This window comes from Pteronotus mesoamericanus, unplaced genomic scaffold (genome assembly GCF_021234165.1).
Source record: "Pteronotus mesoamericanus isolate MK-2021 breed Mesoamerican mustached bat unplaced genomic scaffold, CSHL_Meso_final contig_20, whole genome shotgun sequence".
In the NCBI taxonomy this organism is placed as follows: domain Eukaryota; kingdom Metazoa; phylum Chordata; class Mammalia; order Chiroptera; family Mormoopidae; genus Pteronotus; species Pteronotus mesoamericanus.
Window position 1 is genome coordinate 100,125,892 of NW_026555085.1, and position 26,698 is coordinate 100,152,589.

Sequence of the window (26,698 nt, forward strand, 5' to 3'; positions counted from 1 at the left end):
CCTTTTCTAATTGGGGAAAAAATTTTTTCTGTTAATTCTTTTTTTTGCTTTTTGCTTTTTTGTGGTATTGATTATATATAAAGAAGATTTCTTTGCGATAATGTATCCTAAAATATTTTCCCTAATTTTGAAATTTTTATTTTTAACTAAAAGGTGATATGAAATGAGAAAAGATTTATTAGAATGAGAGTAGCAAAAGAAGGAATTATTAGTAATAGTTTCAGTTTTTAAAATTCTGATTGATTTTTGAGATATAAAGACCATGATACGGGGTACTTTTTAGAACTTCCCTTAATAAGAGCAAATATAGGGGGAAATCCTTGGAATTAGCGCCACCGCAAATACACGTATGAAGAGAACATATTTGTAACAGCCAATTAACTAAAATTACTGAATTCTTAGCCCACTGCCCAACAAGCGTGCACCCCACACGGCCAGCGGCCTCCCTCTCAGACGCCGAGCCCACTGAGTGAGCCCCTGAGGGGTGGCCGCCCTGGCCCAGAGGAGCCCGCGGCCTCAGGCGCCACCTCCTCCAGCAGACGTCTGCGGCAGTGTGTTGTCTTCTGAGATAGTGGTGAGGCCTTCACTTATTTTAAAAATCATTTTCATTCAGTCTCAATTTGGTAAATACTACTAAAGTCAGTACTATCAGCAGCAGAATTCTACATACTTTATTAGTGATAATTTATGAATATTAAGAAACCTCCTTGAATACCTGCATTTAAAAATATTAGCCCAGTAATTAATCAACTATATGAAAAATCCACGCCTCTTTGAGGGAAGCAGTATATTAACCAACATAAAAACCAATTTTAAATTTGTTTTAACTCTACCTTTATCAAACCAAAGGCACAGATTTATATATGGTCCATCCACTGAATGTCTGTTCTGAAAAAAATGGTAAAAAGGAAACAGAAATGTTAAAGCTCTAATGGCAGTACAAGTCAGGATCGTGAAAGTTAGTATTCTTCATCCATGGCCATTGTTCCCTTGTCGAGTGTCCCACGAGGACGTGCAGAACCGTACACGTCCTGTCATCAGAGCATGGAGGCAGGAGGCCCAGGACCGCGCCTGCCCCGCCACAGCAGGACGGGCCTCTGGGCCTTCCTCTGTTGGTCTGTGACACGAAAGGGACGCGGGGCAAGGTCTGAGCTCCCAGTCTGTTCCAACTCCCTGAGGCCTGAAAACGTGGCTGGTTCCTCCCTCCACTTCACAAACTCAGAAGGTATGTTTCCAAACATTGCCTTTTTGTAAAGAAATGTTTCTTTTCCTGTGTTAATGAGCTATCTACTGAATTTAAATCAGGGCATTTAAAACAATATCTTTAGAAGATTCACCTCTAGAAAAATGCATCTGGAATTGTGTGTTTTCATAAAATTATGCAAAAGCACCGATTCCAGGTAAGACAGAGGAGCCTCCCCACAGGTGCACCCTGCCCAGCGGCCGCCCTTGGGACCAGCCCTAAAAAAAGTCACCACCTGCCCCAAAGACCGTAGAATGGACTGAAAAAAGACAAAGGAGTGTGGGCCTAGGCTGTCTCGGACGCTTGAGTGTGCACTGCGGCGCTAGGCTGTCTTCAAGTGCAGGATTCTGGGGCAGGAGCCCATGTGTCTTTGTACGGGCCATCTGTCGCTTGGCCGAGTCAACGGTCGCAAACAAAGTTGAGATAAAATGTGTCAAAAAATGTTGTTTGAGTCCCTGAGATTTTGTACTAGCACACAACTCAAAACTACATCATTTGTGTATTTTCTATCTCCAGCTGATAAAACTCTAAAGGGTTGCGGCTTATTTTGTTTTCATTTCTTTGGCTTTGTGCAATTTTCTTGTAACTTTACTCGTACCTGTATTTTCTGTTTACAAGTTCTTTTAAAGGGGAGGGGTAGGATTCTAAGATCTCATTTATTGTAGATAAAAACATTTTCTTTTGTGTCGTAGTAAAGCATGGGTTATGCGTTTGACTAAAAAAGGCACTGTATTATTTACCAAAGGGGTGTTGTTTTTGCATTTGTGTATAAATACATTATTTTGGTACTGTAAATTTGGACATAATTTCTGAATTTACTACTACTGGCAACTTCTTTCTCCTTGTTTTTTTTTTTTTTTTTCTTTTTAACTGTAAGTGTGCAATGCAGGTGCACAGGTCCCAGACCAAACCAGACCACCAGCACGTTCTCGTCCAGACCTTGGGGATGGCGGCCACCCTGCCCGGTGCACCTCCGTTCGTCTCATGCTGGCTCATTTGTTTTCAGCTCAGCATCCTGCTTTGTTTTCCTTTCCAAGCAAGATCGGTTGAGGTTCCTGGTTGCATTCTAATGAGCTCACCCTGATTTGCCGCTCTTCATAGGTATTTTGTGTATTAGATTGTGAGGGAGGTGTTCTAGAAGGCATTCATGGTTTGCATTTAACATGGTGTGCTTAGTTCAAGTTATTTTCTGTCTTTATAATTGAGATGAATTAATCTTATTTTTTTCTTGATGATTTGAAGTTGTAAGAATTGTCCAGCTATTGCTTAATAAAATTTTGCAGATCAAAAAAAAAAAAGAATCCCAGTTGCTTGTGTGCAGAAACCGCGTCTCAGCTAGCTTGAACCGCCTTCCCGCTGCCTCTTTGATCCCTGAATTACTGCCAGTGGCTGACCCCCTGACCGTCTCATCACTGTCGCTCTTTTTGAGAGGCCAGGGGTTGGCCCTCTTCCCGATGAGTTGGCCTGAGCTCGTGTTTGTTCTTCGTGCTTTTTCAAAAGAGGGCCGTGCGTTCCGGAGGCGGCTGTTCTGCACCTACAGAAGCAGAGTTGCCGAGCGCCCCGGCACTCTCTCTGCTGCTGTGTAGGACACCTACTAAAACCAGGCTATGAGCAGTTCATCTGTCAGTACTAACATCGCTGTTCATTGTTGTTCTCACTAATGAGCCTTAGTGCCCCGTTCACTCTGCCCCAGGGAGGGAGCCGGGCTTGGGGTCACAGGAGGCTCACGGGTAAACACTGGCCCTCGCACACCTTTGCAGAACTACATACACTCTTCTCAGAGAAAGAAAGGACATGCAATCACTCAACTTTAGGAGACAGAACTACAAACCATGTCAACTCTTAAATTCAAAGCACGCATTACATTTTAAAGTAGTCATAAGACTATACATCTGTGCTTTAAATAGTAGCAGTCATATAAGGTTAACTGGCCTGAGTTTTGTATAAGAATCAAAATGCATCTCTTACGGAAGTTTGTGAACTTCAAGTCAATATTCATTGTATCTTTATCACTTAAACCAGGTAGCGAGTAAACCTGGTGGAAAACACAGCCCCATTTTCCCTCTCCCAAAATACAAGAGACCACAACCTTGGCTGGGGCTGGGTCTCTGCTAAGGACCCCTGTCTAGGATCACTGTCCCCACCAGCCCCCTGGTCGGCTTTGGGGCCATTCGTTCAATGCAAGTCGGCATCTCCAGAAGAGATTTGTTTTTAAAGCCCTGGTAGGAAAACAGCAAATCCCTTTCCTTCTTGAAGCTTATTTTGAAAAGGATGCATGCTCTTTTTATTCTGGTGTTCAGCCTTGTTTTCCTGGTAGTGGAGAATCAGTTTAGCTCTTTACCCTCGCTCCAAAAGCTCAGTGCAGGGGAGGGAGGCCGGCCTCCCGGAGACAGCCATTTCCCAGAGCACACCACTGGATCTCCAAGCTCCCTTAAGGAGTGGGCGTGTTTTGCCTGCCCTTCCTTTCAGGAGAAAACCAAAGCATGGAGAGGTTGAAGTGATTTCTGGATTCCACAGACCAAAAAAAATGATCTGAAATAGGATCCAAGGTTTCTGGGTCACAGTAGTGAACAGACCTAGCATCTCCGCAGCTCCTTCCCCTGGTGCTTCATGTCGGTGTTTCTCCCGTGAGCCGCGAGCTCCCGGGGCAGGCGCTGTCTCCGCGACAGGCAGCCTCGGTAGGTGTCCTTCCTGCAGCGAGAGCGCCTGGCCCTGGCACTGTCAAGAGCATGAGCATGTGGCTCCCCGTCAGCATTACCCGGGTGCCACAAAGGAGCAGGCCTACGGATTTGTTTCTCTCCACGTAGCTTAGAAACAGTTGCCCGATTCACTAAAGACTGAAACCACCCACGTGAACTACGGGCGCATTTCCTGAATTTGCTTAAAGTCCCTGCTGGAATGATGCTTCGGGTGTAGAAGGTGCACCAGTGTGTAGAGCAGCAGGACCCCAGCAGGAAACGGGGCGGGGGGGTCCGGTACGGGGAATAGCTATACCTCACGCCTCGTGCTTTCCTTTCTCTGGGGCTCCTGCTCTTGTTCTGTTCCAGGCCCTTTCTGAGCCCATTCTCGCTGCATGCACGACTATAGCTCCCTCACCCCCCAAAAAGATGAGGGGGTGGGTGGGGGCCTTGTACGATAAAGGCAGGCGCGTGGCAGTGTCTCAAACTGCTAATCAAGTTGCCTCTCTCAGTCACAGCAGCCACCTCCCACCACCTTCAGCCGTTAGGGGGTGGGGGCGCCTCTGGCTTTCGGTTTCCACTCTTTAAAAGGGCAAACCAGGGCGGTCCTGACACCTCCCCCATCGCACAGGGAGCCGAGGGCCCCTGCGCCCCCGTTCCCGTGGGCCTCCAGCTCGCCCACGAGGTCTGTCGGTCTGTCGTTGCTCCTTTCCTGTGAGTTCCCTCAGCGTTTACACCTTCCCAGGGACCACCTTGAGGGTCTTGCATGAACCACCTATCAAATCTCTTACTTTGACCCCGTCGTGGGGGCAGTCCCTGTTGTTAAGGAGAGCCCCCTGAATGCCTGCTCTTCCCCAGTTGCAAGGACAGAAACCTGGGCTTCACCGCTGCTCTGTTTCCTCTCTGTCCCTGTACCGGGCAAGCAGCCAGGACACCGCCCAGGCACGTAAACGTGTGATGTACTCAGGAAGGAGGAGTGGCCTCCAGGGAGTCATTTATTCCTGCTCGGCCCCCCCCCCCCGCAACCCCAGGCCCTCCGTGCACCCAGCTTCCCTCCAGCATCTGCACCGACTTGACTGCAGGAGGCTCTGAGTCCTGAGATGCTCAGAGATGAAAAATTCTAATGTTTTTAAGCCCGAGAGGCAACGGCCCTCTGACGGGAAGGGACAGCCTCCGTTCACCCCATTCGCTCGGCCACCCCAGCAGGCCTCCCCTGGCTCCCAGGGCTTCTCTCCAGTGGGCCGAGCTGCACCCCTTCTCTGTTCCAGCGCCCACACCCCCAACGGGCGCGGAACTCCTGGGGGGCTCAGACAGAGTGGGTGCAACAGATTTGGAAGGGGATTGGTCGAGTTTCTCCACAACCACCCGAGCTCACCGACAGAGCGGTCGGCCAGGGTTCTTGGTCAGAGAGAGGAGCTAGAGGAGACAATACCCCCAGTTTTCCACACTGGCTACCTTCCTAAGGGAGGGAGAGGGTCCGATCGTCAAACCTCTCCCATGGGCAGAGCAGAGGGCCGCCCGAGATACAGGAGAGAGAGGCCTGACCCAGACCACCCTGCGCAGAGGTCTCCTGACCGCTCCACCCCTGCAGTGTTCCAGGCTCCCTTCCCTCTGCTTGGTCCGGGCCCCTGATGCTGCAGCCCCTGCTCAGACCGGGCACCTGGCGATGCCCGGCATCTCTCCTGGGAGGGCGCAGATGCCTAGCTCTGTGCCGACCATCTCTGGGACCCCAAGGATACAGGGCAGGGCGATGGGGACAAGCCAGCAGGTGTTGGGCATGCACACCCAAGCGCTTTTCTTGGGATCAGTTTAGATTTTATTAAAAACTTCTCAAGTGCATCTCCTAACAAACAGCGCTAAACAGACACAACCTGTAGGTGTGCCTTGGAGAAGAGAGCTATAACTGAGACCAAACTTGCATAGGAAAGTTATAGCCCTTGGGCAAGGTTGGGCCGCGCTTCCCGTGAGTAGTGACGGCACCGCACTAACGGTCTGAAAAGGGTTCTGGTGGGAAGCCCTGGCTGGATAAGGCACCGGCCAGGGGACTGGAGAGGGGGCCTGGTGCAGCGCGAAGACTTCCGCTCTGGGAGCCAGGAGATGGGGGGAGGGGGGGGCTTACCCCGCATCTGTCACCAAAACTTCATGACCTCCGTAGGCCACACAACTCTGGGCTTCTTTATGCTCAACTGAAAAATGAAGAGGTTGCACTAAGTATTTCCCAAGGCAGAGTCCATACTTCCTGGCAATTGTGCACACTGATTTAAGTAAAATGGGCTTCCTTCACTGTAGGATTTTACAGAAGCTTCAGTGTGCTCCAAGTGTTGTGCAGAATGACTACCAAGGGCAGGAAATCATTGAAAACCTAAAGCAGCCCTATTTCCTCCCTCTTCTGCCAGAATAAAGGAGCTCTGCTTTGCTTTGCTCGAGTAGGCAAGAGACCCTCGCTGGAGCCTGCAGAGTGTTTGCTGAGTGCAAAGGTGAAAAGTTGTGTTGTTTCTGCATTGTACTTTCTCACAAGGCAGAGCTGATAGAAGCAGAGTTGGGCTCTTGCCCATTACAGCCAACCAAGAAGCAAATATTCCTCTTGTTCAATTTGCAATTCGAACTCATGCAAATGCAGCCTTTCCCCAGACAAGGGAGGCTGACGGCGGACTCTTTCTGACCTAGCTCAGCTTCTGTTCCTAATTAATACATTGCGATTTCTGCCTCCCATTTAATTGGAGACCCTGGACTTCACCTATTACTTGATTTAGAGAGGAGAACCAGTGAGGGTCAGCAAAGCAGCCACCGGGGGCGAAGCCAGTGGGTTACACCAGGCGCCACGCTGAGGTCTGTGCTCCTGCGCTGGGAGTTCACACCCGGAAATGTGGTCCTGAATAGAACGCCCTCTGACTGGGCAGTTCATTTGCAGAAGTCAGTGTCTCTTCTGAGCTCTTGGAAAAGACTTGTCACTTCAATTGCCAAAAAATAAAGAGCCCAGGGCTAAGATGTTCGTCTGGCCTGAAAGTCGGACAGTAAATAAAGTCCCCTGGGAGCTCCTAAAAGCTGGCAGCCACCTGGGGACGCCCAGATGCAGGGGAACATCTGCTGTCCACCTGGAGACGCCCAAGTGGAAGGGGGACTGGGTGGTTTCCTGGGGTTGTTGCCAAGCTTCGGGAACACCTCCATGGGCGAGGCCCAGTGCTGAGAACCCTGAAAGGCTCCACTAGGAAGACCCTAAATAGTACCCGTTTCTTCCTGGGCGACAACCCAGGGGTCAGGGTTGCCTCAGGATGACGTCGAGGTGCCTTTTTGTCTTACTTCTGTGGCAATAAACAGAGACCAACCAAAGACAAGCAAAAGCTGCTCAATTCAGAGGTTGCTGTAGCAGGGATCGGGCACCATCGCTGGGGTTTGGCAGAGACTTGAAGGCAGGGGGCGGGGGCGAGCGTCCTAGTGGAGGAAACGGAGGGCCCAGCTGCGCCCCGACGGGGCCGTGGGCCTGGCAGCTGGAGGCGGCTGATGAGAGGTGGGGCGGCCATGGGACCTGTTAGGGGTGTACACTGGGCTTTCTTCTGCCGGTTCTAAGATTGAAGTGGGGTCAGAAGTTAGGGGAGCTGGCAGTCTTTAATCGAGTCCGGCCATTTGAGGCCAGTCATTACAGAGGACAGTGCTCGACTTCCTGGGTTGTTGAAAGAGACGGCAGTCTGACTTCCTGTCTGACCTAAGCTGGCTCCCTGGGCAGGTGACAGTAGTTGGTAAGTGAGGGTTGTTATAGATGGTTTGCCATTGTCCACTTGTATATTCAGTCTCTCGGTTTAAATAAGCCAATTTCCAGTTTTCCTGAATTCTAGGGTAAGAATGACACCAACCTATCCCCCTTGAACAATAAATTAATTGTCATCAGTAAGAATATCTTACAATGGCACAATTATACCTTTAAATGCACAGGAAGAAACAAATGCTCCCCAGAACACGTGCATCGCGCCCCATTCCTATGTTGACTTTGCAGACATGGAAAGGGCGTGCTGAACGGCGCCGTCAGAGCTGATCGCAAGGGGAAAACACTCCAGGAGCCGCTAGAAGCAATGGGAGGAAGATAACTAGGAGACACTCTGTAGATCATGTTCTAGTTACAATAACATTTTACCGCAAACCTCATTTTCATTTTATTGCCTTAGTTTGCCCCTAAGGAACACAAAGCTGTCCCCGCAGCTCATGGTATGTTCTTGAAAGCTTCACGTTTTCTGCGGTGGAGTGGGCGCAATGACACTTCACCGATAGAGGTTGGTTCGGGGAAATGTGCTCTGCTCCCCCCGCCGTCCCCCCGAACCCAGCAGGACTGTGCTGTTAGCTACCAAGTCGCCTGCTTTTGAAATGTTTAAATAAGAATCCTCCCACCTCTAAATAGTAATTCCATCCTGAGGAGGAAAGTGGATTGAGTCCCACTGAGTCTCAGGGGTGGGGGGCGGACGGGGGCAGGAGGGCTGGTGGCCAGCGCCTCTGAGCTTAGCAGCGCATGTCAGCAGAAATCCACGGAGCACCTACTTCTCTGCCGATTCCGTCGCAGAACCTGTGAGCTGAGCTCGCCGGAGAAGGCGGGAAAGAGAAAATGCAAACGGCAACCTCACCTGGAGCTGGGACTCCTCTGTGCTCTCACAGACGGACAGACGGATGTAACTCAGCCTGTCTGGGCCTCGCTGCCCCATACACGCAATTACCCCGCCCCTGACCACGCAGCGCCCTCTGGTGTGGACACCGTCTCTCTCCTGCCCCCTTGCCCAGAAAACTATACTTTCAGCCAAGGGCTGAACACAGCGGCCTGCTGGTAGGTAAGTGTTTAACCACCAGCTCTCTGGAACACCCCAAACCCTGAGTGCATGAATCTGCACACACAATCATTATACATGGTAATGACATGAAGGATGTGCAGCACACGATGCCAAATAATAACATATTCAACACTCTATTATGACAGAATGTTTTTGCTGATTTCTGCCCAATGCACGTACCCATACCCAGCCAGCGGTTGCAGTTGACAAGTGGGTGTAGTTCGGACATAAGTATTTGTTAAAATTCTCATTTACATTTATGAGCAAGACAGGAGTAAAACAAAAAAGATGTATGTTCATAGTGACATGTCAGGACTCCACCCGTGCATGAATGACATGAGTGATTTCTTCACTATATTGGATCATAGTTTTCAAATACTGGGAGAAAACGTCCTCGTTTTTTTGTGCTCTTCACGATGTCATGATATACTTTTCCGTTTGAACTGCGTTATTAACGTTGCCTCCTCACTTTGTCAAAGTCTGGAGTCTAGACTTGAAATGAGAAACAGAGCTAAGTCAGCCCTCGAATGAGACCTTCTGCTGATTTCCACCGTGTGAACATTCCCACCAGAGCCAATTTCGAGCAACCAACATAAGTCGCTGAATGGGAGCTGGAAAGAGATTTGCAGTAAGTAGCAATTTAATGTTTAATAATGACTGTGTTTAACAATCAGCTCTCAAGGTTTCTGAAAAGTTAACCGCACGCTGCCACAAGGCCGCATGCTGACCTGGCACATCCCCGGCCGCGTGGGTGTTTCAGAACCAGAACAGCCCAGGCCCAGGCTGCACGCAGGGCCGGCGGGGTTTACTGTGGGAAGGCTGAGCAGGTCACTCGGCTGCTGGGCTCAGCAGATAGGTTTTTTGCCATTTTCCCGTTAATTCATCAAATTTTTAAAGAGTGCCTACTCTATGCCACTTAGCTCAGCGATTTTCAACCTTTTTCATCTCATGGCACTCATAAAACTAATTACCAAAATTCTGTGGCACACCCAAAAACATGTCTTTTGCCGATCTGACCAAAAAAATAGGTATAATTTTGATTTGTTCACACCAGACAGCTATGGTTGTGTTGACTGTTGTTTTTTAAATTTGACAATCTAAGGGAAAAGAGGTCAGTGTCCCTGGCTAAGTAGTGACGTGCTATGTGTTTTTAAATTCTTGTGGCACATTGGTCGAAACTCACTGACTTAGATGCTTGTAGAGACAGGTAACCCCACGGCGCGTAGCAGAGACCCAGGCCTGCCCCGGGCGCGCGGGGCCCCAGCTAGCGCTCGGTCTACCGCGCGTGCTGGACACCCGCCCCCGCCCCGCCTTCCACCTCAGCTCGTGCCCCCGCCGGTCCCCCCAGTGCTTTGTGTTGCGAGCCCAGCAGAAGGGCGCATGGCTGTGCCAGATGACGAGGAACCAGGCCTGCCCGCCCCCCCCGACTTTCCACGGCCGACCCACCACCAAGTCCCGTCCATGGCGCCCCCTCCGGAGCCCTCAGCGCCCCCACCCTCCTCGGCTGCGGCCTCGGCCAGCTGCTGGCGCCCCTCGCCTCTCACCTGGGCCCCTTTTGGGGCCTCTCGGCCGGCCTTCCGGCTCCCTCCTCCGTTCCGCTTAGCAACCGGAAGGGTGTTTAACAATTAAAGCACCTTGTTTTTATATCATTCTTGGCTTCAGCCCCTTTCCCGGCGGTCGGTCGAGCGCGACAAGGAGAGGCGTGACCTCCAGGTCCAGCCGGAGGGGGTGTGTCGCTCCCTAGCTGGGTGGCTGGGGCAAGACTGTGTGGCAGCTCTGCGTCCGGTCCCACCGGCAGGTGAGGACAACCCTTGCCCACGGGACGCGGGCTCAGCAGGAGTCTCCGGGTCCGTGTACGTAAGGCGCCCAGCTCAGTGCCGCATCTCCCATGCCGCCGTCACGTCACTAAAGGCCAGTCCTCTCGCCCCCGCCACCCGGCCCCGCCTGCTCGCCCGGCCACTGCTCTGTGCCCTGGGGTCCCGTCCCCGGCGCCAGGCCCTCAGCGCACTGGGCCTCCCACAGGCTCCTCCCGCCGCCCGCCCAGCGCCCCTCTAACCCAGCTCGTCCCTCGGAGCCTCTTCGAGGCCATGTCCGACAGCGAAAGCCTTCCTCCGCCCTAGTCTACGGCAAGTTTGTCCTTTGTTCCTTTTGGAGCCCATGTCCCCATTGTACGCACACGCTCATTAGGGTGAACATACAACAGCGCGTGTCCTGACTGCTCCGTGGACCCGTGAGGGCGCCAGGGCCGGGCACGCGCCTGGAACACGGTAGGTGTCAGCGTCCGTAAAAGCTCTGTAACAGATAGGGCTTATCTAAGACCCTGCGACAACCCCCTCATCACAGGCACCGTCCCATTCGGCCAAGTTCCTTTAGGAATTAGAAAGTGTGGCCAAATGCCTGGCCTTGAGTCAAGGCAGCATCTGGTACCAACTCTTTCACCCTGTAACTCCCGTTCCCCAAAACTGCCAAGGGGCCTCCCCAGCCTCCGACAAGTGCTCAGCACGGCAGGGAAGGAACAGGATAATCTCAAGACCTTGGGGCTGACCAACGTGGCCTGCCCGCAGGGTTGCTGGCCGCTGAGCCGGCTGGGCTTCCCAAGGCCATTCCTAAGGGTCCCAGCTGGGTAAGGAGTTCTCGCAAACACTCACGAAGCAACCGTTGGACACAGGGGACCCCGGCAGCGGCTTCACACACCTTGACCCTGAACTGGGGAGGGGTCAGCTCTCCAAAGGCGAACCTGAGCCGGAGCGCCCTCCACCGTAGGCGCCTGCCATAGCGGCCTCGACACATTTTGTTTGTATGCTTTAAGTCCTTATCTATTAGAGAAACATACTAAAGTATTGGAGTGAAGGGGTATATCTGAGATTTGCTTTAAAATACCCCAACAGCAAACATTGGCGGGGGGCACTAAATGAAATAAGAATGACGAGGAGCTGGTGACTGAAGCTGGGCGAGAGCTGAGGGGCCCACTTTACCTGATGCTGTTTCTGAGTCGCTGTGAAAAGTTCCACAGCAGATGTTTTTAAAAGCCTCAACATGTATAAAGCAGAAATGGACAGAACTGTAGGAATTCACGGACACATCCATCGCCGTGGTGGGAGCGCACAACATACTTCTTTCAACTATAGGTAGACCTAACAATCAAAAGCCTAATATTGTGGACATAAATAGACAGCTAGGGACCAAAAAAATCTTATAAAATATACATGAAAAATTCATAAAAATGGATCATATACTAGGCCATGAAGCAAGAAGTGTCAATAAAGTTCAAAGAATCTTATGATATAGACTATGTTTTTGTAACAGTGCAATTAAGGTATAAATCAGTAATAAGAAAAACTGTCCAAACACTTGAAATTTTGAGATGAATTCGAAATAGCTCATAGGTCAAAGAAGAAGTGTATGGTCATGAAAATTTGTGAAGTGCCATGAAAACAGCACTTGGAGATAAATTTATAACCTTAAATTCATTAGCAAATGTACATCTTCAGACATTGGAAAAATAACAGAAAATATTTTTTAAAAAAGAACAAAGAAAAAGAATGAAGTTTAATTAATATAAAGGCAAGGCAAAAAACACTCAAGGGGGTCCATGATGTCAAAAATTAGTTCTTGAAAAAGATTGATGAATTTGACAACTATCTGGCATGATATATTTATGAAAAAAAAGAGAAAGCACAAACATATTAGGAACAAAAATGGGACTTACCTTCAGATCGGGATTTTTAAAAGCTAAGAGAATAAATATGAATAATTATATGATACTCAATTTAAAAATTTAGATATATAATTATTAGTAAAAAAAAATTTCTACAAAAAAACACCAAGCCAAATGGTTTTACTGGTAAATGCTGTCAACTTTCAAGTAACTCATCTTTCCTCTCCTATATAAACACTTCTAGAAATTTTTAAAAAAGAGGAAATACTCTCTTCCCTCCACTCTCTCCCCACTATGTGGCGAGTATGTTGATACCCAAATAAGAGAAGCAGCAAGTCAGAGCGGGAAATAGCAGGGCATCTCATTTAAGAAATGTCTGGCACACTTCGCTTGCCTTTCTTCTTCCAAGAAATTTGTCTTTGAACAGACAATCTCACATCACCAGTATTTAGCCACTTAAGGGCAAATTTCCTGTTTGGGGTTAACTCAGAAACACTTAAGCAGACGAGTCTAACGTTTGAGATTGCTCTCAGGGTCTCATTTCTCTCACCTTTCTAAATCTTCCTTGGTTTGGCATTTTTCACAGTGTTCTTAGTTACAAACAGAAGGAGGAATAAGTTAAGTTAACCCAAGTTTTTATAGAGACAGAAACAAGTTACCTTTTTTTTGGTGGCTAGAGACAGCTCATTTGGACACATTTCTCTATAATTAAAAATAATATTTAGTATAGCACCACCATAATGGAAGTAAAATATGCAGAAGAGGAAAAGTAATTTTAGTATACTCTATGGCACAGCTGTGCATAACATGTACAAAGTCATTACATATGTGTTTGCATGTGTTACATGTGACAATTCATCTAGCACATCTCTTTGTGGTGAAAGAGGTGACAACATAGATTTTGCACAATGCTGGAGCCAGAAGTCTTGCATTGTCCTCTAGGGGCTACTGCAGTTTAAAGGGGGGCAGCCTAGGCAGGGACAGCTTCCCAGACGAGTTTTAAGTGTTCTGTGGCCTCACTGAAGTTGGCTAATTGTGCTCCTATGAGAAGCCCCCTGTAGCCAATTATGAAACATTTGAAACATGGCCTATTCTGGCCACACTGTCTCTATTTCATTACAGAAAAAAACCCCGCAGGTGAGATTGTGAAGGAGCTATTCTTAGCGCTCCCCTCTCTGCAGTTTATGTTGAAGGTTTGCAAGGCCCAACAGAAAAGCTTGGCCAGCAGACAAAAACTGGTTCTACAATGAAAAGGGAGGGAGGAACTAAAATATGACCATACAAATAAAACGCAAGGAAAGCAGGCGCAACTAGGGCGTAGGTGCGGGTTGCAGGGAACACGGGAAATCTGACAGCATCTAAACATGAGTGGCCCAAGCTCACCTGGGGAGCTTTGAAACACGCGGGTTCCTGGGGGTCCATATTATGTAATTTAGATTCAATAGTGTAAATTGTGCCCCCAAATGTGTATTTGTAAAAGGTTCCTGCAGTGCATACAGGATCAGCATTGCACGGAAGCCTGTCCTGGGTTCCGGGGGAAATGCACCAGCATTGCATGGAACGGTGGTTTCTCCACTTACTGGAAAAAAAGTCACAAGAGGAGATGACATCATCTTTGACGTTGTCCATGAAAGACATGTTGATTTGTGAGTTTTTACTTTGCACATTGGTGTTGAGCTTTCTGTAGAGGATGAGAATGCCCAGATTTTGTTGTTATTTCGGTGGCTATAGAGCGTGTGGAAGAGCCATCTCATTTGGGCACATTCTTTTATCATTAAAAAAATGCATCATGACATAACCATGCGGGGCTTGATGTGAAGTGTGTGCGCCTTAGGCCAAGTGGAACGCAAGGCTGGAGGGGGAAGCAGCCTGGGAGCTGTCCTTGGTGCTGAACGCTAGCCGGCCGCGCCCTCGACCTTCCCAGCCCGAAAGGGCCTCCGTCCGTCCCCAAGCCCCACGTTGTTTTCTGCTCTCACCGCCAGCTGCTTCTGTCCCAGCACGAGCACTAGCGAGGGTGGCCCTTTATATTTTTGTCTTGGCGGCAGACAGTCTCGTGTTGGCGTCCCCCGTCCCCCTTCCTTTTCCGACTCCCTGGGCCCCGACAGATGGGCGCGGCACCCTCCCCTCCTTCGCTCCTCGGTGGGCGGGAGGCAAGGCGGCGTGGCTGGGGCCTCCCCTACCCCAAGCCCGCAGCTCCCGCGTTGCCTGGGGGCGCCCCGAGCACGGCGCCCCACCTCCCTCCCTCCGTGCCCCTTCCCCACCTCCGCCTCCACCCGCTCCTCCTCCTCGCTCCGCCCGGCGCGCCGGCAGCCCCCGAGCCACATCCCCGGAGCTGGGAAGCGAGAGGAGGCGAACGAAGCGACACAAAGGGCGGAGCGGCGCGGCGCGGCGGGAGGAGAGTCCTGGGCGCGACGGGCAGCGCGGCATGGACGCCGAGTTCCCTGCCTTGGAGCCCCCGCTGTGCGGCGAGCTCAAGCACCTGTGCCGGCGGCTGCAGGAGGCGTACCGGGAGCTACAGGAGGACCTCGCGCCGCTGCGCGATGACCGCTGCTACTACAGGTGGGCCGGCGCGGGCCGGGGGCCTGGGGGCGGGCGGGGCGCAGCCCCGGGCTTCGGCGGAGCTTCGGGCCGGGCGCGGCGGCCGCCCCTCGGCTGCCTCGGGAAGGGGGCGCGGGCGGCAGGCCCAAGGGTTATGGCTGCGTGGCGCCCGCACCTGGCTGGGGGTCGAGGGCGGGCCGGGGGTGCGTGCGAGTGAGGAGCTGTCTCCATTTCCCAGAAACCGGAGCCGAGGTTCCCGTGTCCCGGGAAAGGGGCGCGCTAGGCTCTCCCCCGCTACGCTTTCGCTTCCCTGCGCGTCTTTCTGCCCCTAACCCTCGCCGCCGCCTCCCGCGCAGGCCTCACTGGGTCCCGGTGTGAGGCCGAGACCAAGCCCGGCCTAGCGTCCCGCAGGGAGGGCCTGGTCTCTCCTCCGTCGCCGCCAGGCCCTGCGCCTCGGTGGGAACTCCGAGGCTGGGGCGCTCCTGGGGCGGGGATGGGGGCACAGATGGGCTCCGGGCCGCGGGGCACCGTCGCGAAGATGCCGTGGGAGCCACCCACCGAAGCCCACCAGGAGCTGTCGCTTTGGGTCGTCTGTGTCCGTCCCTGTATCCCTCCCTAGGCACCGAGGTGAGAGCTTGGGGCCTGCAGACCCCTGCGCAGGGTGCCGCCCCTTCCTCCCCGCCTCGCGATTCTCACGGGTCCGCCACCAGTGGCTGGACATCGCGGGGGCGCCCCGCGCGCGGGAAGGACCCAGGGGGTCAGGGGCTGGAGCCTGAGGCCTGGATCGATCCACTCCAAGGCCCCGAGGGTGCCGGCCAACGCTGCTCTACAGGCCGCCTGCTGGTAACAGGGAAGCTTGAAGCAGGCGCTTTCCGAGCGTCAGGATTTTGGCCACGACTGGCTTGCTCTGCGCTGCCAGTGCGACACGAGGCTCGGGAGGGTAAACACGTACCCCTCTCCCCACCACGCCTTTCTCAGAACCCGGCGGCCCCCGGGGCTCACCTGCATCTGTTACTAAACGCTATATAGGCCACGGTTACTGATTTTTTCGAAAAAACATAATTCCAAGATCATGCGGGGTAGCTCTCCTGTGTGCCTCATAATCTGTCTATTGCAGCCTCCTGGGGGGAGGGCAATATAATAAACCCCCAACAACCCATAGATTGTTTCAAACGTATTTTCTTAAAGATTTTATGTATTTATATTTAGAAGGAGGGGAAGGAAGGAAGGGAGAAAGAGAGGGAGAGAAACATCGATTGCCCACTGGGAATGGAACCTGCAACCCAGGCACGTGCTCTGACCAGGAATAGAACCTGTGACCTTTCGCTTTTTGAGACAATGCACAACCAATTGAGCCATACTGGTCAGGGCTCAAATCTTATTTTTGATATGTTCCAATCTCCTTTCCCACTAACTAACCCCCCCCCCCTCTATTTTTCCCTATGTTTTAGTTTCTTGAGAATGTATCTTTGGCAAAGGAGTTGGTGAATAGTGAAATAGTCTTAATACAAGTAGCAGAGGAGAGAACAAAGCCACGTCATTGGTTCATGCACAACTGGACTGTCCTTTACTCATTCGCCTGCTTATTCCACCCATAGTCACTGAGCATCTCCTGTGGTTGTGCTGTAGTTCTAGATGTTGGGGATACAGTCGTGAGCAAGACGGACAGGGCACCTGCTGTCATGGGGCTTGCTGATAATGAACACGTGGTTACACATGCCACGAGTGCTAGGAAGATGACGAACCCAGTGTCGTGACAGAGCGTGCTGGGGGCCTGCTCTGGAGAAGGAGACATTAGACTGAGGACTGAATAATAAGTTGCTCACTAGAATGAGCTGGGAGGGGAAAGTTCCAGAAGAAGGAGAGGCTCAAAGTCCCTGAGACCTACAAACACAGTACGTTCAGGGAACAGACTGAAGACCAGCGTGACTGGAGACCAGTGGTCAGAGATGGAAGGGCTAGGTCACGAAAGGCCTTGAAGGCCAGACCGTGGGGTGTGATTAGCGTTCCCATGCGACACCAGTGAGGGGTTCTCAGTGGAGGAAGGGACATGAGCAGTTGGCTGCCTGTCCCACAGCAAGCATCTGAGTCTTGGCTCCAGGAGCCTCTTCACTCTTTAAGTCGGCTCCTGAGGACCAACCTACCACGGTCGGAAGGGGGCAGCGATGAGCGCGGCGCCGCAACCAGGAGACACGTTCCTGGCAGAAGGCTCTGCAGCGCAGGGTCTTGATTCAGAGCTTCTTCTACGGTGTGGAGGGGCCCTGGGTCGCTGTGCTACCCGCCACTGCCCCGCCGAGCATTTCTGTCCATCAGTGGCTCATACCTTTACGGAACTCCTGGCAACACTCTTGGGTTTCTAAGTTGGGAAGCTGAGAGCTACAGCTCCTGCATCTGTCTGGCTGGAAGACGAATTTGCTACTATAATTTTTGCTCCTACTCTTCTCACCCCCTGCATTTCCACCTTGGTGATTTATGACTACAGTGCACCTGTCCTTTTCCCCCGGAGGACGGGGACTCCCTTCCTGCGGCAGACAGTGTCCTCATAGTGGGGCATAGCAAGGACACAACTGCAAATGCTCTGTTTTCAAAAGATGGCTGCCCCCCGGTCCCCCACTGCCACCATTAGCTGGCAAGGCTCTTTGCATATTAGCTATGTTATTTGGCATCACGGAAAAGCGGCAGCTACGTGATCAAAGGACTCACAGGCATTTTCACAAAATGTGCGAGGACAGCTGGGAAGGGGGAGCCAGCCATAGGGCAGGGAAGGGCGGTGCGCTGGGCGTCCCAAGTCCTGGCTTCCAGCCCCGACTCCGCCCTCTGCTAACTCCCTGGCCTGGGAAGTCATCGAACTTCGCTGGTGATTAATTTCCACATTGGAAAAATGAAGCAAGGATGTTGTGAGGCTCCAGTGCTTTGAAGAAAACACTAAAGATGCTTCTAGACACAGATGCAGAAGAGCCAAAGCAACCAGCCAAAACAACAAGGTAACGGATTGAGCCAGCAGGTTAGACGGCATTAAGTCCTTCCTTTTTTATCTTGGCTGCTAATAAGCATTTGGGCTAGTGCTTCTCATTCAAAACTGGCTGACTTGAAGCCCACAGCAAAACTTCTGGAGTCTCCACTGTACCCACACCAAAGGGGCAGCAATGAAGAAGACAGCCGTGTGGACAGGACATGGAATTTCAGTCCCTGCAGGTGGGAGGGTCCCTTGGTTCGCTCACTGTGGAAGCTGACAGTGTCTCCTCAATGGAACACGCAGACTCCTTTGGGCCCAGCACTTCCTCCTAGGTGCGTGCCCTACAGAAGGGCATACCTTAAGAGACAGGTGCTAAAGCGTTCACAGCGGCCCGATTTGTCCTATTCCTGAACTGAAAACCGGCCCAACCGTCATCCCCTGAAGAATGGGTAGATCTGGCTTGCTCCGTGATAGAATATCACACAGCAGTAAAAGTAAGCAACCTACAACGACACACAATAGAGATGAGCCTCACACACGTATTGTGAGCAAAAGAAGCCAGACACAGGGAGTACATATTCTTTGATTCTGCTTACATACAAATGTATAAAACAAGCACACGGTCTATGCTGTGTTAGAAGTCAGGGTGGTGGTTACCCTTGAGGGGACAGGGGACGGAAGGCAGCAGGAGGGGCCTTTCCGGGTGCTGGTAATATTTTGCTTCTTACTCTGGGTGCCGGTCATCCGGGCACATTTAATTTGTGGCCATTTATCAAGCTGTACTTTTCCATATGTTCATTCTGCCTCAATGGAAGGCAGAAAAGGAAACCCACTCCCGTGTCTCATTCACGACATCAGGGCCTCGCCCTCTCTTCGCTCATCAGAGCACAAACCCACAAGGGAGCGGGGACGGACCTCAGCGAAGCAGAGGGCCCAGGGCTGGGGGCAGCTGCCCCCGGGGAGGGGGGCGGCAGAGGGCCGGGCCACCTGGGGTTCTGCTCGGGACAAGATGTGGGGGATGGGCCAGGCAGGCACCGGCTCCGTCTGTCCAGGGCACAGACGGCAGAAGTGTACAGAAATGCGGGGGGGGGCGGAGGCGGTCAGTGCTGTGTTCTGCCGCGTGGAACGTGCACTCATGTTTTTGACGCACGCATTCAGGAAGAAAATCTTTTGTTTTAATTTTTTAATTCAGTTTTTATTTATATTCAGATACTTGTTTTTCTATTATAAAGAATTTTAGCATTTATTTTTGAACATATCCTGGTATAAGAAGTTTTATATAACAAATAACTACAAGACACAAGAACAGATGCAAGGTACAAAAAATTTTTAAAAGACTTAAAAACATGTATATAGATACAGAATTAGCACTACCCCTACATAACGTGCATCCTTATTTTTCCCTAAAAAATTTGGGCAGAAAAGTGCGCAATATACACAGCAGAATACATCCCTTGAGAGCTCAGTGCTCGAAGAATTTGCGGTGGGCCATTTTGCTGATCCCTGCTCTGCTTCTCATGGGATTACGTCACCTCTGTAAAATATATGAGCGACAAAGTTGGCTTGTTTTTTCTTGGCCGGTGAAGTGATGCCCAGGGGGCCCTCACCCGAGAGGCTCCCGGAAGCAAGGCTCACGCCCTCGGTGAGTCCATCAGGCCCCGGGGCCGGCCCTCAGCCTCGCCGGCCTGGTAGGGACAGCACAGCGAGGGCGACTCGTTCTCAGTGAAGGCTTCCCAGGCTCCCGGACTGAGTCAGACACCGGTGAGTTAAACCGGCCGATGCAGACCCATGAGAACACCGGGGACCGGGCTGGTGTCAGGGCGCGGGAATCAGTTAGAAGGGGGATTCCACACGCTCGCCCCACATCAGAATCACCTTGGGGGGCTTTAAAAAATACAAATGCCCAGGCCCTCCCCTGAGGACTATGATTTCCTGAGCCCGGTTGGAGAGCCTGGGAGGGGAGAGGGGGGCGTTCCGGGCGCGGGGGGGCGGGGCAGCGAGCCCGGTGCACCCACGTCTCCCTGCACCGGAGGAGCGGGGTCACCAGCCCAGGCTCCCTCTCGCCCACTGCAGACTCAGTGGCCAGCGTCAGTGGCTGCGGTGGCCGATCCTCCTGTTTCCAGGTGGCCAGGCTGCCCAGCCTCCCTCTTTGGAGGAGCACACCTGGTCCGGTTCGGGGCAGGTGGAAGGCCCGCCCGCTTCTGCCCCGACCCATCCGGACCGATGCGAGCATTCACATTGCAGCCGGCCAGCTTCCCTCTTGTTTTCAAGTTCCTGGGGACCCCTCGCTGTGACTGTGGAGACCTGGCCTCTCTCTCTGTCTCCGTTTCTTTTTTGGTGGGAAGGACAATCAGTATCCCTGACAAGACTGATTCTAGAGCCGGCTTCTCCACCTCCATCATATCAAAGGCGGACACAGAAGCCCGCTAAGCCCGCACACTCGGGAACTGCGAGGCAGCCTCCGCCCCGGCCTGCGGAGCCAGGCTGCTGCTGCTGTTTTCCATTCGGGACAAGGCAGCGGCTCCAGGCGGGCCAGGGTCCAAGGACCCACGTAAACACCTGTATGAGGAGCCACTGGTGGCTCAATTGTCCCTGCTTGTCCTCAGGGCTCAGGTCTTTCCCTCAGCTCTGACTCCTTCCCAGCCACTGACGACCCTGTCCAGGCAAAGCCCCCTCAGCACGGCCCCCTTGGGGGCGACCACAGTGTCTTCGTCAACCTGTGCCGGCCGGGCCTCTCCCCCACCGTGTTGTTCTACAAATGGGTTAAAGACGGTCCCTGCATATTGGCTTCGAGCTGTGTGTTTCTCCACTTATTTCATAGAAGTTGCCTGACTTACTCCCACCGGCGACTAACTCAAACCCTCACACACAGACTGCTTTAAACGCAGCCGGCATGGGCGTGTTTTCAGCCATTTCGAGCTTGCATACTGTGAAACTGCCCCCAGCATCTGCCAGCCCTGGATGCGACCCAGCCGGTGGCTGTCCCAGACCCTGGCTGCTGCGGCCCGGGGGGCGGGGGGGGGGGGGGCGGGGGGGAGCTCCGCATCCCCGTCTCCTCACCTCGCGGCTCAGTGACTGGACATGTCACTCACGTCTCTGATTCCCCTCTCCTCTGGGAGTTCCCACACTCTGTTCCCTTTCTGGGTGGCGGCCCTGGCCACGGTGTTGGGGTGCCTCCTGCTCAGAGGTACCTCTTCTGTATGCACCTGTCTGAGGGCCGCCCACTGAAGCCGCTGCACAACGCCGCCACCTGGTGGCCCCCTCTCTTCCTTGACCCCTTGGAACCTTGAACTCACAAGGCAGGTCCTGCAGCTGCCCTCGCCCACGTCGCTGGTGACCTTGGCATCAAGCCCAGTGGCCCCTTTCAGGCCCTCGTGCTGCGCAGTCCCCAAGGATGTGACCAGAACTGGGGTGCTCTTTGGTCCCTGCGGGGGCTCCAGCGCTGCCCTTCTCTCAGGTTCCCCCACCTGCTCGTCCTCTTCACGCTTTCGAAGATTCTGCGGTGCCCTCTTCCCGTTTCTGGTTTGGACTCACGGACCCCGCCCTTTCCTGAAGCCGGGGCAGCGTGATTAGCAGCGCTGAGCATCCCCGGCAGCAGCGGGCAGGGACACGGCCGCTTCCTGCCTCACACCGCCCGTCAGGTGGGCTCCACAGAGGACGGAGCCGCTCTCCCTCCATGGGACGTGGGTGTGTGCATCGAGAAAGGTCGTGTCCTGTGAACCAGACACTAGCGGCCTGCCAGGTCACACGGAGATGGTGAACACGGGTCCGCAGAGGCTGGAGGTGGCCTCGCACATATGTCACCCTGGGACCCCCAGGGAGGGCATCCGGACCTGCTGCAGGTCATCCCGTGACTGCTGAGAACTCCTGTTCTGTGTCTTGGCCTCGGGACAGTGTCTTGATGGCAGGTCAGACTCGGACACTTGGGGACGTTTCTCCATCCACTATATGGTCTGGGAAATAGACTACTCCGGTGCGATTCAAAATTTAAATTCAAGTCCAAGGCCAGTCATATAACCTCTCTGCTGGATTGCCCGCCAGGAGAGGAAGCCCGCGCCCCCGGCTCAGTCCCGCTGCGGGTCCGGAGGGAGGCGGGCCTCGGGCCCGAAGGACAGGATTGTCCTGTGTGTCCGGCATGAGGGCCTGGGCTGGGGAGGGAGGTGTGTGTTGGTTCCAAAGACCAGACCACGGTCGCCTCCTCCGACTTCGTCCGGGTCTGAGGCGCGCCGTCCAGCTTTCTGTGTCGGAATGTCTGCAGTTGAGACTTCAGCTTTGTTTCTTTTCCCCCGGCCTTGGGCTGCCACAGCCACGTTCCCGCGGTGCCGTGGTGACGTGCGGGGTGTCTAAAGAAGGGTTTTTGGCGGGCTTTCTGCTACAGAGAGCCCCCGCCGCTGGCTGCGGAGGGCGGCCCATCTGCCCACGGGCCGTGTCCTGTGGCTGCCTGCGGGGACCAGGGCCCCCCCCGGACGTGCAGGTCAGGCTCTGACCCGGGGGCGGCAGACGGCAGGACAGAGCCCTCCGACGGGCCCCAGACGGAACGGTTTCCGCCGTCTCTGGAGCGATCCCGCGAGACGGAGCGAGCAGCCGAGCGGGTGGAGCCCGGGCAGCTTGGCCTCCCGCGCGTCCTCTCTCCGAGCCCCCGCCATGCCCCCTCGGCCCGTCTCCCCGGGGTTGTGCCTGCTCCACGCAAGGCTGACATGGACACGTTCGGCTCAGGTTCTGCTCTGAGGGAACGAGGCTGAGATGTTCTTTAAATTGTAAGACAACTTTACCCTGTAAGTCAGAAAAAATGTGGGCTGCAAGTAAGGTGACAGTCTGTCCCCGCGCGCTGGGGCCCCGGGGGTCTAGGACCTGGGACTTTCCCTATGAAACCCGGAACGTAGTCGCAGGAAAAGCAGGGCAGTGGTCGCCCTCGCCTGAGGCCAGAGGCACCTCAGCTCCACTCCCCCGCCCCCCCTCAGTCTCGCGGCCCTGCCTCCCTTTCCCTTCTCTTCCCTTCCCCGGAAGGAGCCCCCGTTCTCTAGACCATTAGGAAACATACTGGGTCCGCTTTCCAGGCCTCTAACGAGTCTAGATGTCCTTGGTCCCCACATGTGTCGGGGGTCTTTCGGTACCAGGCTGGACGCCAGGCCCGGCAGAGCAGATGCAGAGGCTGGCGTGGGGGGCAGGGAAGGAATGGCACGGCTCAAGTGCTGAGAATAAAAGAAAAGACATTTTCGTCTAAACAACAGGGACTGATACGTAAAACCTCCCAGATTGCCGAGGGCAGAGGTGGCGTGGGTGCGGAGCCCCTGTGGCCCTGAGGAAGGGCCGGGCTGGGTGGGGGTGTGGGCGCCCGGGGCCACCCGACCACCAGGCTGTCCTGGTTCCGCTCACCGGCCTTCGTCACTGCAAGTACCAAAACCGGCAGGTACGGAGAGGAAAGGCGGCATTTGTGTCGGTGGTCGCTAAGGGGATGGAGCAAGATATGGATGTCAACTTTACAGTGGCTCAAAGTTCCATGCATAGTTACCTTGCTTCTGGAGATGAAGAAAAGAGGAAGCAAACGTTCTGTAGCAACACCATGGTAGCTGGTCTCCGAGACGGCAGCCCCATGCGCTGCTCCTCCCAGAGCCCTTGCTGTCGTTGCCGCTTGTCCTCGGGTCTGGGCTGGCTCTGTCTGTCCACCAGGAGGACGTGGTGGCAGCGATGTGAAGGGCACCTGAGGCTGGGCCTCCAGCAGCCCCGCAGCTTCTGCTTCGGGTCTTAGAGCGTCCAGGCCAGGGGAAGCCAGCCCCGCCCTGGGACCCGATGTCCCGAGACCTGGGAGGACGCCCGGGCTCACCCCGTGGAGGGAGGCAGCCTGGCCGCCGCCCGCTCTGCAGGCGCCAGAGCCCTCAGAGGACAGTGTCCCCAGACGCCCCCTCGCTGAACTTGCAAGGGTGACCCCCAGCAGGAACCGCGCGGTGAGCTCTGTCATCACCTCGAAACAGGAGAGAGCGTGAGCTGTTGTTCGGAGCTGCCGCAGGAGGTGCCACTTAAAATGCCCCCGGGGACCTTCCGCACCTCCTCGCGGTCACACGCGTGCGGGGTCCTCGCCCCTGGCTGGTGGGTGGACCCGTGACTTGCCGGTAGAGAGCGGGATGGAGAAAGAGGGACGCGACACCGCTTGTGAGAGGAGGCGACTCGCCTCCTCATCTCACTCCCCCTGGCTCTGCTCACTTCCTCCCTCAGATGGAGCAGAGCCACCGTGCTGTCCGCTGCCCCGTGGACGGCCAGCGTGGCAAGGCGCTGAGAGCAGCCTCCGGCCAGCAGCCCAGGAGGCACGGGGCCCCGCCACCTGTGTGACTTTGGCGGCTGAGTCGTTGGGAGAGCCTGAGCCAAGGGACCCCGGTAGGCTGCACCTGGAAACTGGGAGAAATGAATGTTGTTTCAAACCACAGAGTTCCGGGGTAATTTGTTTCGTAGCAATAGATAACTAATGCAGTAACTACATGTTACGGTAGTTTGCTAGGCAGCAATAAATAAGGGGAACAAGTATGAGGATAAGAAAGCAAAACCCTGGCTGGTGTGGCTCAGTGGGTTAAGCACCAACCTGCAAACCAATGGGCTGCTGGTTCAATTCCTGCTCCACGGCGTCCCTGGTTGGAGGAGTGCTAGGGGCAACTGATCGATGTTTCTCTGCCTCTCTTTCTCCCTTGCCCTCTCTCTAAATAATAAATAAAATCTTTATAATTTTTTTTAAAAAGAAAGCAAAAAACAACCAATTTATATCGTAACTGCTGAGCAGAAGACTGTCTTGCTCCTGGCATTACTAACGTTGATAAGCAAGACGGAGCATTTGAGCCACTAAGAGATAGATGCTTGCTTCTCATGATCATGTCTTAGGAGAAAAGACGACAGTGAGAAGTACCCATGTTTGATGCCACAGGTGGGCCAGAAAGGTGGGCGGCCCCCCCCAGACGGCGCAGGGGCTTCTCGGGAAGGCAGCTCGGTGAGGGACCTGAGCCAGCCGCGGCGGCAAGGGCCTCCGTCCGTGCTCTGCTCTGCCTCTGGGCGAGAACGAGCCGGCCGAGGGCGGAAGGCCAGCGGCTGTCTGAGCACAGCCCACTCTCACCCACCAGAATCGTGCTTAAGGAAACGCCAAGACTGTGAGATTGTCCTGCCTTGAACCCAAGGACAGGTGATTAGAGTCATTGGTATGGGATTCTTTTCTATTCTCTGGACTGACTATATAGGCCTGTTTTCCTTTTTGGGGGTGTTATGGATCAAATGTTTAGGTCCTCCCCAGATTCATATGTTGAAGCCCCAGCCCCCAGGGTGGCTGTATGTGGAGTAAGGAAGTATTTCAGGTTAAATGAGGTCATAGGGGTGGGCCCCGAACTAATAGGATTAATGGCCGTAGGGGAAGAGGCAGGAGGGGACTGCTCTCTTTCTTCCCCCACACTCCCCACCCCAAGCAAAGGCCAAGTGAGGACACAGAGGAAGGCGACCATCTGCAAGCCCCGAAGAGAGCCCTCGCTAGAAGCTAAATCGGCCAGAACCTTGCTCTGGGACTTGTAGCCTCTAGAACTGTGAGAAAGTCGATTTCTGTTGTGTAAGACACTCAGCCTATGGCACTTTGTTATGCAGCCCAGGGGACTTCGACAACAGGTCAGGGAGAACTATAATAAACGGCTGCTTTTCATTCTTACCCAGCTCAGTGCCCACCAGCTAGAGCTGAAGTAGTCAGTGTCAGACATTATTGGTTATCGTTATTAACAGGATAGGTGAGGAGAGCACAACAGTGTATCTACAAACTGCTAGACAGATGTCACTTGTTAAGTTGGGGGGCGTGAGTTTGAGTCCCTTGGAACAGACAGCTTATTTCCTAGGGTATCAAGGACATTTGAAGATGAGCCTCTTGGCTATTAACTTGGAGAAATGGCAGTGAGTAGGAGTCAGCAACCTACAGGCTGGTGAGCTTGACTTTGGTCCTATTCTAGAAGGAAATTATTTAAAAGGATGGTTTGTTGGCCTTTAGGAAACGGAATGAACGTTAGGTATGAGTAGCGGTTTTTCTAAGACTAGGGGGCGTCAGACCAATATCAGTTCTGACATCTTGACCCTTTTTGAAACAAGCCAGGGTTTCAAATACATATACACTCACTCACGGGTCAAATTTCCCAATTAAACAGGATTACTGGGGAATGCTGTGGGCACGGCATAACTGGCTTTTAGAAGACTTTTTAATAAGAATGAAGTTAATAAATCTGGGCTATTATTAACTACAGCTGGTAGCCTATTTGCACCCAACCTCAGCTGGTCACCGCGTTCCTGTCACAGCTGTGAACACATGGGACACCCACAATGGAGACCCCACGTTGGGGTCAGGTCATCTGGGTGCTTCTCAGCAGCTCCTGAGAAAATCGCTTACTTTAAGCCTCAGTTTCTTATCTATAAAATGAGCTTCATGACCACTGATAACTCATCAAGATGTGAAGAGGATTCATTGGCTCAGGCCTGCAGCTTTTCAGGTGCTGGTAATGGTTGGTCATTCTCCCTGGACAGCATGGCCCTGAGCAGAGAGCCGAGGTGACCCTGAGCAGAGCCGAGGTGGCACCTTGAGGATGGAACCGTGGGCCGAATCGGGGGGGGGGGGGGCGCTGCCGGAACGTGAATTCATTCTTGGGCTGCAACAGGCCTCATGTGAAATGTGTTCCATTCTGAGCTTACAGAGGAAGCTTGCCCAACAGAAGCAAGCACAGGGCAGGGCAGCCCGAGGCGATCGGAAAGGGTCTCATGGGTGCCTGGCTGACGCGCCACCCACTTCTCGGAGCCCCAGAACACGCGGGG

The 26,698-nt window shown here is 53.4% G+C and overlaps 1 protein-coding gene across 4 annotated transcripts in view; it reads left to right on the top strand.

Annotated features, from left to right (window-relative positions):
- Positions 1–14,815: 14,815 nt before the first annotated feature.
- The window catches only part of TMEM181 (transmembrane protein 181), a 64,699-nt gene continuing 52,816 nt past the window's right edge, over positions 14,816–26,698 (top strand). For all 4 annotated transcript variants that reach the window (XM_054570173.1, XM_054570172.1, XM_054570175.1 and 1 more), the window contains exon 1: positions 14,816–14,949. In XM_054570173.1, the coding sequence (XP_054426148.1) occupies positions 14,816–14,949 (134 nt within the window). The remainder of the gene's footprint in view (positions 14,950–26,698) is intronic.